The sequence below is a fragment of the Artemia franciscana genome, unplaced genomic scaffold (assembly GCF_032884065.1).
Source record: "Artemia franciscana unplaced genomic scaffold, ASM3288406v1 PGA_scaffold_47, whole genome shotgun sequence".
Lineage (NCBI taxonomy): Eukaryota > Metazoa > Arthropoda > Branchiopoda > Anostraca > Artemiidae > Artemia > Artemia franciscana.
In genome coordinates this window covers 155,004-170,857 of record NW_027062688.1, presented here as the reverse complement: position 1 = coordinate 170,857, position 15,854 = coordinate 155,004, and the positions used below count along the sequence as shown (strand labels likewise).

General features: G+C 34.7%; 1 protein-coding gene across 2 annotated transcripts in view; it reads left to right on the top strand.

Annotated features, from left to right (window-relative positions):
- LOC136041859 (mitochondrial adenyl nucleotide antiporter SLC25A23-like) overlaps window positions 1-15,854 on the top strand; it is a 145,657-nt gene that overhangs the window by 38,115 nt on the left and 91,688 nt on the right. For both annotated transcript variants that reach the window (XM_065726634.1, XM_065726635.1), the window contains 2 exons: window positions 4,318-4,444; window positions 12,093-12,180. In XM_065726634.1, coding sequence (XP_065582706.1) covers window positions 4,318-4,444; window positions 12,093-12,180 — 215 coding nt within the window. The remainder of the gene's footprint in view (window positions 1-4,317; window positions 4,445-12,092; window positions 12,181-15,854) is intronic.

The following is a 15,854-nucleotide window of genomic DNA, read 5'->3' as shown; positions in this document are numbered from 1 at the left end:
ACTAAAAAAAACTAAAAACTAAAAAAGAAAAAAACTAAAAAAAAGGAAAAAACTGAAAAATAAAAGAGAAAAAGAAAACTAAAAAAATATGAATAAATATATATAAAAATAAGTTGTTTGTGGGTTATGTCTGTCTGTCTGTCTGTCGAGTGACGTCGTGTTTGTCCGCATATGACGTCTGAATTATTTCACACTAATACAAAAGAAGAAAAAAAACTAAAAAAGGTAAAAACTACAAAAAAAACTAAAAAGAAAAAAAACTAAAAAAGCTAAAAAACTAAAAAAAACTAAAAAAAGGTAAAAAACTAAAAACTAAAAAAACTGAAAAAACTAAAAAAAGGCAAAAACTAAAAAAAAACTAAAAACTAATAAAAAAACTAAAAAAGCTAAAAAACTAAAAAAACTAAAAAAAGGTAAAAAACAAAAAAAAACTAAAAACTAAAAAAGAAAAAACTAAAAAAAAGGAAAAAACTGAAAAATAAGAGAAAAAGAAAACTAAAAAAATATTAATAAATATAAAAAATATAAATATAAATATAATATAAATTAGCAATCAACAAAGCACCGAGACACAAATGACGACCGGGACACAGGGAGTATAAATGACGACCAGGACATAAGTAAAAAAAAAACTAAAAAAACTAAAATATGGTAAAAACTACAAAAAAACTAAAAACTAATAAAAAAACTAAAAAATCTAAAAATCTAAATAAACTAAAAAAGAAAAAAAAGAAAAAAGGAAAAAAATAAAGGAGAAAAACAAAACTAAAAAACGAATGTATATACAGACCGGGACACCGGGATACAAATGACGACCGGGACACAGGGAATATAAATGACGACCGGGACACAACTACAATGGGGACGCCGGGGGGCAGAGGGGGATATAAATGACGACCGGGACACCGGGACACAAGGAATATAAATGACGCCCGGGACACTCAAAGAGAAATCACAGACTGGAACACCGGGACACAAATGACGACCGGGACACAGGGAATATAAATGACGACCGGGACACAGGGACATAACTACAAAGGGGACGCCGGGGTGCACAGGGGGATATATAAATGACGATGGCGACTCAGGGAATGGTCGATTAGCAATCACCATCAACAAAGCTCAAGGGCAATCATTAGAATCATGAGGTATAGATCTGAATACGGATTGTTTTCCCATGGACCATTATATGTTGCATGTTCAAGAGTCGGTAAACCTGACAATCTATTTATATGCACAGACAATGGGACAGCAAAGAATGTTGTATATTCGCAAGTTTTACGTAGTTAAAAACATATATATATATATATATATATATATATATATATATATATATATATATATATATATATATATATATATATATATATATATATATATATATATATATATATATATATATATATATATATATATATATATATATATATATATATATCACCGGGATACAAATGACGACCGGGACACAGGGAATATAAATGACGACCGGGACACAGGGACACAACTACAATGGGGACGCCGGGGGGCACAGGGGGATATAAATGACGACCGGGACACCGGGACACAAGGAATATAAATGACGCCCGGGACACTCAAAGAGAAATCACAGACTGGAACACCGGGACACAAATGACGACCGGGACACAGGGAATATAAATGACGACCGGGACACAGGGACATAACTACAAAGGGGACGCCGGGGTGCACAGGGGGATATATAAATGACGATGGCAACTCAGGGAATGGTCGATTAGCAATCACCATCAACAAACCTCAAGGGCAATCATTAGAATCATGAGGATAGATCTGAATACGGATTGTTTTCCCATGGACCATTATATGTTGCATGTTCAAGAGTCGGTAAACCTGACAATCTATTTATATGCACAGACAATGGGACAGCAAAGAATGTTGTATATTCGCAAGTTTTACGTAGTTAAAAACATATATATATATATATATATATATATATATATATATGTATATATATATATATATATATATATATATATATATATATATATATATATATATATATATATATATATATATATATATATATATATATCTATATTCACAGGTGGGACATAGGGACACAACTACAATGGCGCGTAACTAATATGGCGCGTAACGACTTACGCGCGCGGGGGGGCTTGGGGGGGGGCGCGAAGCGCCCCCACCAACTAGGTGTTGGGGTGGCGCGAAGCGCCACCCCAACAGCTAGTATATATATATATATATATATATATATATATATATATATATATATATATATATATATTGGAAAATGCTTAAAGTGGAGAGATCAGGATGAAACTTTGTGGGAAGAATAAGCCCAAGTCCAAGGTACGTGACTGACATAACCGAACTGGATCCTCTCTCTTTGGTGGAGTTGGGGGGAGTATTTCGGAAAAATTAGAAAAAATGAGGTTTTATAACTTACGAACAGGTGATCAGATCTTAATGAAATTTGATATTTAGAAGGATCTTGTGCTTTAGAGCTCTTATTTCAAATCCCGACCAGATCTGGTTACATGGGGGTGGGGAGTGGAGGGAGGAACTGGAAATCTTGGAAAATGTGAAAATTGAGGTATCTTTATTTTACGAATGGGTGATCGGATCTTAATGAAACTTGATATATAGAATCATCTTGTCTCAGATGTCCCATTTTCAATTCGAATCGGATCCTTGGACATAGGGGGTTGGAGGGAGGAACCGGAAATCTTGGAAAACGCTTGGAGTGGAGAGATCGGGATGAAAACTGGTGGGAAGAATAAGCACACGTCCTAGATACTTGATTGACATAGCCTGACTGAATCCGCTGTCTTTGGGGGAGCTAGGGGCTGTTAATTTGGAAAAATTAAAAAAAAATTGCCGTATTTTTAACTTAAGAACGGATGACCGGATCTTAATGAAATTTGATATTTAGAAGGAACTCATGTCTCAGAGCTTTTATTTCAAATCCCGACCAAATCTGTTGACATTGGAGGAGTTGGAGGGGGAAATCTTGGAAAATACTTGGAGTGGAGGAATCGGGATAAAGCTTGATGGATAAAATAAGCAAATGTCCTTGATACGTGATTGACGTAACGGGACTGGATCCGGTCTTTTTGGGGGAGTTAGGGGGTGGGGTTCAGTGCTTTGACGAGTTTGGTGCTTCTGGACATGCTAGGACGAGGAAAATTGGTAGGCGTGTCAGGTAGCTACACAAATTGACTTGATAAAGTCGTTTTCCCCGATTCGACCATGTGGGGGCTGAAGGGAGAGATAAAATTAGAAAAATTGAGGTATTTTTACCTTACGAGTGTGTGATCGGATCTAAATGAATTTTGATATTTAGAAGGACCTCGTCACTCTGAGCTCTTGTTTTTAATCCGGACCGGCATTAAGCCTCTGATTTTCCTTTTAAATCTTTTTAAATTGTTTTTTCTTAGAATATTGCTAGAGCTCCTACCATATGAGCTCTTGGATCTTGGCTCTTCCGACCTCGTCACAAGTGCCATATGAACTTTTAGCTATTGTTGAAATATTTTAGCTCAAATATTTAATAGTCACTTTCCTTCCTTCGTGTTTTATGGTCCATCCCTATCCCTCTTATTTCTTTTCTTTTTCATAATATGGCTTTTTTTTCGCCTTGCATAAATCACAATTTCTTTTAACCACCATCCATGTGTCCCTGACTGTTTTTAATTCCGAATACGTTGTCAATATGTGATAGTTCTAAATGATTTCCAGATATATGTTAATTTCTACCCGCTCTACTCAGACGTGGTTATCAGTGCCCGTAAAGAGGAGATACAAATACTAAAAAGGGTGATGCTGATGAGAAATTAAATCTGCTGATTGATTAAATCTGCTGATGCTGATGAGAAATTAATGATGAGATCATTCAGCATATCTAAGGAAAATTTTACCAGAAGTTCTGAGCTCATTTACGCAAAAACAAAACTTGCCATTTGGCCTCGAGCCCTCTCTCTGCCAAATTGGTTTTTTATATTGAAATTATGTAGTAATAAACAGAACTTGAACTTGAGAACTTGAACCGTTTCAAAAAGAAAGAAGGGCCTAGAAACGAGCTTAAATATTTTTTTTTCTTTGTTCTTTTTTTAGGGGTTTTCCTATCAATATCTTGCTCGTGAAACATCTAGAAAGGGACTGTTTGGAGGGAAATCCAAATGTCAAGCGTTTCCTCGAAGTTTTGAAGCATTTTAGCTGAAATAATTAGAAGAGTTAAAGCGATTGTTGCAGCATCTCAAATATAAGTTTCGGGAGAATAGAACTGTGTATACTTTTAAGTGTCAATAACTTTCGTTTTAGGTATTCATGAAGCGTTCAGATAAAGATAGAAGTGGGGATTTGTCAATGGCTGAATTCATTATCTATTTAAAGGAACATGAGAAAAATCTAAAGCTTGTGTTTTCGTCTATTGATAAAAATGAAGATGGTGAGTATGCTAGCTTCGTATTTTAATGACACATGACTCTATCTAGATGGGTTAAAATCAATTGTTTCCTGTCGATTTTGGGCTATACCCCCCCTAGGCGTTTCTAAATCCCGATGTTCCCTTTGTGATATTCAAATTTTGTTGCTCAAAAGTTCAGGCATGTTCACGTGGACGCCTGAATGGACTTGAACTTGACATCGTTTTCGGCTTGTTTTCTAGGCATATTTTGTGCTAATGAAAAGTACTGCCAGTATATGCATGGTGTTAATGCCAAATTATCTCGTATCTTTTTTGCTCTTCTAACTCATGTGAAGACATCATTCAAATGACCCACCGGAATATTCCCATGTTCTAACTTGGGGCTTGTGCCCCACGTTGGGAATCTTTGGTCTAAATCAAAAGGAAAAAAATACATGATGGCCATTACTTTTCAATCTTACTAGAAAAAGTTGAGAAAATACCCCTTTCGTTTATTTAGACGTACTATATGCCAGTTGTAAAGAGGCCAGTTTTATAAAGATAAAAGAGTACAGAAGGCTAGTTGAATTTTTTTTCTTCACACATATTTTTAGAAACTTGGTTTTTATAACGTTATTGGTTTTATCTATGATCTTTCAAATCTGGAGAGATTTTGCAATAAACTTTAGAAATATTGAAATTATCTTCTGTTTGATAGTTTTTCTAATAATAATAATAATTATTTAAACCCTCTTTACATACATAAATGCAATTAGAGGAGTACAAAAAATACAGAACAATAAAATAAAATGGAAACAATGAACAATAAAAAACTCACAAAAGAAAAAACAAACAACGTCTCTGCTAGTTTCGCAACACAATTGAGCTAAACAATCAATTGGAAAGTCAACAATATTTTCTCGACCTATCCACATGATGGAACCTATCCACAAGATGGTCCATTCTTGAGGAAATAACAAAAACGCCATATCTACTCGAAATGTACCGGTCGTGAGTCCAGAGTTGCAATTGCAGAAGATATTGGCAATAACGAAAAAATAAAGATCTAATTATGTTATGTTTTGAAATAAATTCGGAGATTAAGTAATGTACTTAGTGTATTGAATTTGTACAAGGTTAAGATATTAGGCCTATACTATCGTTTTAAAGAAGATAGTGCTGTCTTAAGCGGTCGATGTTTTTATAGTTAGGTCAGCATTATCATGCCAAGAAGCACCTCAGATCAACCGCTCAATTTTGTAATCACATAAATGAAATGAATAAAATCGTATGATTAAAGATAAACAAGATTAGTACCAATCCGCTCAAATTTTGCATATGCTGAAATTTGATCTGCTAATCTGGTATAGTGACAATTTTCTTATGGTCATTACCCTCGTTCTTCATATACAACTCATGGCTTTTTCTTCGTTTGTTATTGCTATAAAATAACAATAATAAAAACAATATCCCAAAGAGCTAAATGACCCGTTATTTGGGAAGCGACATACAATAAATAAAGAATCATAAAACTTGTCATAAACATACTAACCAACATCTAAATATAAATATATAAGGAAAAGAAATCAACTCACCGGCAGTCCCCACGAAACAGCGACCCTCACATCACCCGACAATAAAATACAAATTAAAATTTTCTGCGTCATCGAGGATACAACACCAACAAAACAACAACCCAAAAAAAGCAAAAAAAAACGTAAGACACATTTAAGAGAAGCCTTTAATAAGAAACTTTTCATCTGTCTCTTAAAGGAGCCAAGTGTTCGTGACTGCTGGATCTCAGCGGGAACCAAGTTCCAAGCACGCCCCACGGTCACAGCCAGGCCGAAGTCTGAACGAACCGAGGGATTAGCTGGAATTATCACATCCTCCCGGTTACAAACCATATACAAATTTACTTCCCCTACTAGTTTGAACAGTCCCGAAAAAACAACATGGGAGATCTCCCTGGAAGTATTGATATGCCAACGAAGATAGAGATAAAACATAAATATCTTTAATCTTGAGGAGGTCAAGAGGAGTGTGTGTAGCCGACTGGAGAAATCTCGCCGCTTTCTCATGACGATGGTGAATAGGAGCAAGTACCGAGGGAAATGTGGACATCCACACAGACGAACAGTAACATATATAATGGTAAATCAGAGAGAAGTATAAAAGACGGAGGATAGAGAAAGGGAAAAAACGCTTCAGTTTTCGGATGACCCCAAGTTCATGGGAAATTTTCACTCTTATTATTTGCACATGGCACTTAAACTGAAAGAATTTAACTTTTTTCGTCTTTAACTGAATTGCCAGTCTTTCGTCAAAGTCTTTAGAATTTGATAATGATTCAACGCAGCACTTCTATGAGGTTGAACTTTACGATTTTACTAGATATCTTGGTCATTACTAACAGCTGGGATTGAGTTTGGCAGAAGATAATAGTTCATCCAACTCCATGAAGAAAGAAGCAATTTTATTGGTCAAATGAACTTCTTTTTATTCGAAGGAAAATCAAGAAAAAGAGTTTGTTTTAACTACCTGGAGGAAGAGGAGAACCTGATTTATTATTCAGGTGTTCCGAGACTAATCAGTCAATGTAATATCACCTAAGACAAAGAAGGATGGAAGTTGTTTATAGGTTCATCGGAAGAGAGTCTTAAAGTCGTCATTTTTCATTATGAAAGCAAGTATATATCTAAGGCAGAGTTTTCCAACTTATTTTGGGTCAATGAAGAATATTGTCTATACAAAACCCCTTTTATATGTGCATAACTTCATTGAAATACTATTATGTATATTTTTTGTTCTGATTTGCGTATGAATGTAACGTCATTCACATATTTTTTTTTATTTCCTTCAATTAAGGCTCTGAAATATTGTCGGACAAAGGGTGCACGTCCTGCCCATGAACCACTAAAACATTGTCATGCCCAACCGGAGGGGCCTTCACCCCATGCTGGGAACCATGGATATAGAGTAGTGTTTCGATCTTGTAAATCTACCGACCCTGGTTGCACCATTTGTGGTATTGTTTGTTATACCCTTACTTCTTGGTGTTTTATCGGATATGCACAGTTCCAGTAGCTCATTTGTGAGTGGGACAACCATATAAAGTTTCAACATTTGATTAGATAATAATGGGCAAAAAACTAAATAATAACCAAGAAGGTAAAATGTTAAACCAGGTACCCAAAATATGATTAAAAACAAATTAACTGATCCTAAAAAGTATTGGTACTTGGTTATAGCAATGTCAGTCCTCAAAGCCAATCCATGAGGTCACAGTTGTTTCAAATATCTCTGTGGAAATTCTCCAGGTTTTCTAACAACAAATTTTTGGATAGATCAAGGTTAATTCTCTAAATGTAAATTCGGAAGAGATTGTAAAATAGAACAATTGGGCCGTTGTTGAAAGAAAAATAGCATTTTCAAACAGATTTTCCTGCTTATTATTCAAAAGCAACAAACAAATTTGGCTCTTTTCCAAATTGAAAACAAATCAAGCCTGTCATTTTCCAAAACAAAAGGGAAAATTTGTTGAAGTAGGTTAAAGATGACATTTATGGGAAAAAATCAGTTATTTTTGGCCAGTATGTTAATTTGTTTCCGTCAATTATGTAAATTAATTTGGCATTACGTAGTAATCCGTGGATATTATTGATAGGTCATGCTCTGACATAAGATATGATAATCTCTTCGTTTCTTTTTCAATTTTGATGCAGTCTTAAGCTAATTTGAAGTATCTTCTTTTTTTTACTACGTTTCCCTAATTTCCTTGTAATTTTTTTCTTTATCTAAGGGTTTTCCCAATATTTTTATCTTGTTTTTTATTCAATCAAATATGATATATAGCTGTAAGCCGATAATAAAGCTTTAACTAATCATTTGCAAAATTGATCTTTACAAATCATAAAGGAAAACAATTCGGGTATAGAATTTTTGGTAAACCAAATTGTAATATTCTTGGGTTAATTGTACACTGGTGCAGGGCTGTCAACTTTTTGGTCCATGAATTTGTTCCCTGAGTATTCAAAAATATATAATTTTTGGTTGAAATATACCCACCTTGAAATATATAAAAAAACAGAGGTTTTTTTACCAGTTGTATTATTGACCAAAAGACACTTTATAAACCTCTTTCAAAGCGGCCTGTTAACCCAAAAAATTAAATGAAAATGAAAAACCCATATAAAACATTTATACAAAATGACTTGTTTTGAAAGCACGAAACTCATGTAAAGATGTGAATCCCTTACTTTGGAGAAAAGCCCTTACTTACGACATTTCCGGCAAAACTTGGATGCTCAGAAAAAGCACTATTGTGAATTTTTTTTCTGCTGCAATATATATCCAGTTGGGGAGCGTTTTGTTTTATGTCATAAGTTTGCAAAATGTGTCCCTTTTATAACCTAAATTCCAAAAATGTGTCACCTTTTTCGCCTTTTACGTCATTGTGTCCCTACACATAGGAGTGTGTCCTTTTAACATAAAATGTGTCCAGTTGGCAACCCTGCATTGAGTTTGGTTTTTAAACAGTTTCAGGCATTGCAGCATATAGCTCCCGCGGTTCTGTACTAAATTCTACATAGTCAATAAATAAGCAATAAATCGAAATTATTTTTGTCCGTTCATGGTGACTGATAAATGAAACTCGTTGAAGTACGCAAAGGCCCCAAATTAAAAACTAAACATTTTGGCTCTCTTGTTCCCACAGAAAATGACTCATGTGGCTTTTTCTTGATCCTGAAAATGTTACTTTTTTGGTTACTCACTTCTGGGACAGAGGGTCTTACGCGTTTTTTGTGCTCCTACTACGCTTAACTGCCTACAGCTATGTGACTATCTCTTGCTGCCACTAAGCGTAACTCTTGCACCTCATTCTTACTTCGACGCGACTCATATGTCTCTATCCCTCTCGAAAAACCTGATGTTTGTGGCTCTTGCTCCGACAAAACATGTCTTCCTCAGATCTCTTGTTTCTGCAAAATATGAATCTTGTGGCTCTTTCTTGCTCCTTTCAATATTTAATCAGTGGCAGCTTTTTTTCTAGTTTAGTTTATTTTTTATTTTTTTTTTAGTCTGCCAGTATCCAATAGACTAACGTATTAACCATTCGTGATAAGATTTTTGCAGCTCCTTGCGAAAAAACTGGCCTTACTTGCACGCACATATTTCAAATAGAGGCCCATTGGCCAGTTAAGTTGCACAAACCACTCTATACACATAAAAAGATGTATTAAAATGTGAAAACAGCAAAATGGTCTCCTTACATGAATAGACATTGAAAAACTAGTCCAAATTCTTTTAGTTTTCACATCAGTTTATCTAGTAAGAAAGCAGAGAAGGAATGTGCACAGCTATGTTGATCTCAAGTGACATGGTATTGTAACCAGTTATTAGTAGTAGTATAATATTTAGATTTTATCAATGAAAAACACTAATAAATACGTTTAAATCAGCTTCTTTAAAAAAATATTAATACTATCAACTCATTGCAGCACGAAGCTGCCTAAGGCCAACACAGCTACGTACGCGCCTCCTCCATCCCAATCTATTCAAAACCTCTCTTTACACTCTCCCAAGAAGTTCCCATTTCTCTTAAATCTTTCTTTATAATATCCTCCCACCTCAACCGCGGGTGGAATGAAATGGCAAGAAGTAGGTTTGAAAATCCTGTATGAACAGTAATTTTCTACTAATACTGTGTTTTTGTATCTTTCGACAATTTTAGCATAAAAAGGGAATAACTGTTTTTTCAAGCTCGTATGTCAAATGACTTTAACCCCAAGTTTATCGTTCAATCGTAGAAATTTCATTCTAAAGTTCTGCAGATGTCTGAATATGGGAATCACGACATGGATCAGCTCGATCCTACTTACGGGTCCAAATAGAACTATCGATGACAGCTCCGCCAGTTATGTGTTTTGTATATAATTTACCGAGTTGGGTTGTGTTGAACTTTCCAGTGAAATCTCATTTGTAAATTTTTTGAAGTTGAAAAATATGGTTTAATTTACCAACAGAAAAATAATTTCTGCTATTTACAAACGCTGCACATATGTAAAAAGTAACGTTTATGCTTGCATGTAACATAAGATATTAACCAATTTCTTATCGCAAAGAAAAAAAAAAAGAAAGACTGAAAAAGAAGAAGAAAATGGCCAAGCAACAAACCAGACTCTTTCATCAATATCTTTCCCATATCTAATCCATATCACGCACATCCTGCATTCCTGCAACCTCAACTCCGATAACTTCGAAGACCATACTGCCTTTCCATGACTTTACTACTGCTGATGGACACTGTATATATGTCCGAAATATCCAGTTGAAAAAAAAATTATTTGTTTTGCTGTCATTTAAAAGGATTCATCCTTAGTCAAGTATTAACTTTAACTCCCTAGCACTCCTCCTCTGTGCAACCCCACCTCCCCAGCACCCGTCCTCCCTACTATCATCAATCATATCAAACCGTCAAAATCAACCTTCAAAATAGCCATATTTCCCTATAAAGCAAATCAAATTGCATATCTTTCAATAAATACTGTTTTAGTTTCCTTATGAATTCTTAAGGATTTTAATTTTCATTGGTAGCGAATTTAACATTGAAGCTCCAAGAAAATGCAATATAAACCTGGACCATGTACTGCTCCTATGCTCAACTACCAAATTATCATTAACGATGAATATCACAACTAGAATGATGAAAAAAAAGAAGAAAATTCTCAAAGTTGATTATTTGTTCACTGGAAATATAAACCAGAGCTTGATAATCTCCACGAATGTTAAGCTATCCCAAAAGCTTACCGTCAGGACGTCCTTGGTCGTATGTATAGCGCTGTTGCTCTGCCTCACGTATTTTTTTCATACCCCCTCTTCCGTAATTTCCGACTTTTTGATTTTTCGCCTATTAAAGTTTGTTATTTTAAGTTTTTTAAATTTTTACTTGGTTTTCCTCTTACTTTTAGTAACACTGTGAGTGTTTTAAATTTTAAAGTGAAGGATCCTGTAGTTTGTATAAAGAAAAAATATAAAACGTTTGAAGACAAGGCGAAAAATGTTCTTTTAGGCCACAATTTATTTCTGTTTTTTAGTAACAGTTCTGGCTCTTGATGATTTACAGATCAAAAGCAAGTGTTTTTGCATCTTTTTTTTTTTCTTTTTTAAGCTTTTGATCAATACTTGATATTTTTTAATTGTAAGCGTTATCATTTGTCTTTTTTTATATTTATGTTGTAGCCACTCCTCATTTTTGAGGGAAATAAAGAAAAAAAAATAAAGTAAGTACAAGGACTCTTCAATTTTTACATATTTACCTATTATCTCTATTGTTTAGTTTTGCATAATTTGCACTCTTTTGAAATCACCCTGAAAATTACTGCTCCAGGCGGGACTGCCGCAATAGATATACGTGTGTGTAAATAGATGTATTTCATCAGTAGAATTCGCTTTGGTAAGAAATGCTGCAGTCTTCATGTCATTCCAACTTCTCTAGCAATCTCGGAAGAAACAGCATCAGTATAATGCATTATGAAAGATTAGAACCAATTACATAACAAGAAAGTTGGTATCAGCAGGTGTTCCTACCCTGGAAGATTATGAGGAAACTTTTAATCACGTTGATGCAGAGTAAACTAAGGTTCAAAAAAAATATCTACTAATGTTCAAACTTATTATCCTATTCTAGGTCTCGTCGATGCCCAAGAACTGAGAGAAGCATTTAAAACAATGGGAATTAGGATTGAATACATTGAAGCCGAAAATCTGATTAAACGGTAGATCCATCTGTTTTTCTGTTTATTAGTTTTCCGTTACATTTTGTCTATCAAACAGTTCGTGGTAACGAACTGTAGTAAGGAGCGACCCGGCTCAATAGTAAACGAAATTCTAAAAAACGGAATTTGATGCTAAAAGATACATCAAAAGAATCGAATTTTCACGCTGATTCTAAATATATAAGTTTCAATTAATTTAGTCTTTGTCATCAAAAGTTACGAGCCTGAGAAAATTCGCCTTATTTTGGAAAATAGGGGGAAACATCCCCCAAAAGTTATAGAATCTTAACGAGAATCACACCATCGCATTCGGCGTATCAGAGAACCCTATAGTAAAAATTTCAAGCTCCTATCTAAAAAAAATGTGGAATTTCGTATTTTTTGCCAGAAGACAAATCACGGGTGCGTGTTTATTTTCTATTTATTTATTTTTCCCCAGGGATCATCGTATCGACCAAGTGATCCTAGAGTGTCGCAAGAGGGCTCATTCTCACAGAAATGAAAAGTTCTTGTGCCCTTTTTAAGTGATCAAAAAAATGGGGGACACCTTGGCCCTCTCCCACGCTCATTTTTTTCCAAAAGTCAACGGATTAAAATTTTGAGATAGCCATTTTGTTCCGCATAGTCGAAAACCATAATAACTATGTCTTTGGGAATGACTTACTTCCCCACAATTCTTGGGGGAGGGGCTGCAAGTTACAAACTTTGACCAGTGTTTACCTATAGTAATGGTTATTGGGAAGTGTACAGACGTTTTCAGGGGGACGGTTTTTTGGTTTGGGAGGTGGGGTTGATGGGAGGGGGCTATGTGGGAGGATCTTTCCTTGGAGGAATATGTCATGAGGGAAGAAAAATTCAATGAAAAGGGCACAGGATTTTCTAGCATTACTATAAAAAAACAATGAAAAAATAAACATGAAAACGTTATTTCAATTGAAAGTAAGGAATAGCATTGAAATTTAAAACGAACAGAGTTTATTAGGCATATGAGGGGTTCTAAAAATACTTTAGCATAAAGAGCGAGGTATTTAGGAGGAGATAAATACCTCGCTCTTTATGCTAAAGTATTTTTAGTAATTTCAACTATTTATTCTACGGCCTTCTTGATTCAGGGGTCATTCTTAAAGAATTGGGACAAAACTTACGATTTAGTGTAAAGAGCGAGGTATTAACGAGGGTACAAACCCCCTCGTACACATAATAAAAATATAAGAATATAAAAGTTTGTTACGTAAGTTAATTCTTAAGTTACGCATATTTTTTACTAATAAAAACGTTTGTTAAAAATTAAAGTTCTAGTAGCCTTTTTAAGTAACCGAAAAATTGGAGGGCAGCTAGGCCTCCTTCTCCACCCCTTATTTCTCAAAATCGTCTGATCAAAACTAAGAGAAAGCCATTTAGCCAAAAACAAATTAATATACAAATTTCATTTCAATAATTTATGTGCGGAGAGCCAAAATCATACATGCATTAATTCAAAAACGTTCAGAAATTAAATAAAAAAAAACTAGTTTTTTTAACTGAAAGTAAGGAGCGACATTAAAACTTAAAACGAACAGAAATTACTCTGTATATGGAATGGGTTGTCCCTTCCGCAATCCTTCGCTCTTTACGCTAAAGTTTGACTCTTTGCCACAATTCTGCTTTTTAAAACAATTAAAAGCTTTTAAAACTTTTAACATCTTCACTGCTCCCACCATCTTTACTAATAATAATACCAAGGTCAGTGAAGCTACCAACTTGATCAATCTTTTCGTTCCCTAACGTCACCTGTTCATCTTCACTTATCCCTAGCCTTAGTGACTTCGTTTTTTTAACATCAATTTTTAAACCTATCCTAGCACCCGGAACTCGCAATACTTCTACAAGTTCATTTATTTATCTCACACCTCCATCCAGGATGCTTAAGTCGTCAGCATAATCTAAGTCCGGGAGAATTTTTCATCCCCATTTGATTTCTTGGTCTCAATAGGGATCTTTTATCCCTATTGCTTATGTTTATTCGTCATAGAATGGCAGTGCGGTCTTGGAAACTACCTATATCCTATTTAAAGAGATGATGAGACCAAACAAGTATATAACAATAAAAACTCTTAACCATTAAAACCATAAAAACTCTAAAATTATAAACCATAATAACTCTAAAACATGAAACCATAAAAGTAAATTCAACAACATTTCTTTTGTAATTGGAAGAATATTGAGCCACCTCCTTTAAAAATTTAATTTAAATCTAGGCAACATTAAAGAAGTGAAGTTATCAACTTTAAGACATTGAATGAACCCTCCCAGACAAATCTGACCAGCGCAACGGAAGCTATAATCTGGAAGTAATTGTTTTGTTCTGCATAAATATCGTTGCTTTATTTGTAATACTTTAGTTTATCTGCTGATGACAATCATTTTGTATGTGATCGAAATAGCCATGTAACTGTTTTCACTGTCTAATAAAAGAATTATACCTATTGAAATGTTATGGGTTTGTTAAACTGGCACTACATGAAACAATAAGTTTTACGGAAAATGTAGTTAGGTTAGGTTCCCCCTATTTTCTAAAATAAGGCAAATTTTCTCAGGCTCGTAACTTTTAATGGTTAAAACTAAACTTAGTGAAACTCATATATTTCGAAAACGCGTAAAAATGCGATTCTTTTGACGTAACGACTGGTATCAAAATTTCATTTTTTAGAGTTTTACGGATGAAGGTTGTCAGCTTCCCAAAAATTGTATTTTTGGCCCATCCATCTGGTCTAAACGAAAAACAGGTTACCCCAAAATATCGTAGGAAAAAGATAATCAGAAGGTATTTAAGGGATAGTAGCTTCATGGGAGGGAGCAAAGAGCGAAACTTTTGTAGCTTTCTGCTGAAGGTATCTGTTAGCAGTATTCATAGCAATAGTCAGATAATTGCAATGAAATTTGGCCGCTTTTCATTCACTATGTTTCATGGCAAATTTTGCCCATTTTTCTAAGGCTTTATTCTGTTTTGAGGCTCTGAAAATTGAACTAGTACAAATAACTGGTAATAAATGGGGATTCCGCCGTATCAGTTAAATACCTAATAGCAAAAGAGTTTGTTCAACTGGTTGCAACTGATCTAACTCAGGAAGAGTGAAAGATAACCATGGTTGCCGCTGAAAATTTACCAATATCTTTAAATTTGCTTAAAAGACAGAAGCCGCCAAGTTCTTCTGGATAGGCAATATCCAAGCTCGACCGTTTATTTTACTTTCCATATGACCCGACCTAGCTCGGCTAGTCGGTAACTCGGACCTACCCCAAAACTTACAGATTTAAAGACACTTTGTTTTAATTATAATCTAAGGCCTCAAATATACACGGAAAGAAATGAATTAGCTACCAATATCTGTAATATCCAAGCTTATTCAGTACACGTCATTCCAGCCGAATATTCTTACTCAATTAAAAACCTACAAATCAAGTGTTCATTTCAAATTGTATAACACGTATTACTAGGGACGGTTGGGGACAGACATGCAATGGCGAAATTACAATTCTGGGGAAAATGAACAGAAATACAAAAGGGGAAAATTAAATCTTCATTATATCGGCGATTCTTTTTTTGATTTTTTGTGTTTTCTTCCCTTACACCTCAGTCTAATCTACAAGTTGCAGGAGCGTGCATAATAGCTAGAAAAATTGGTATTAGTTCC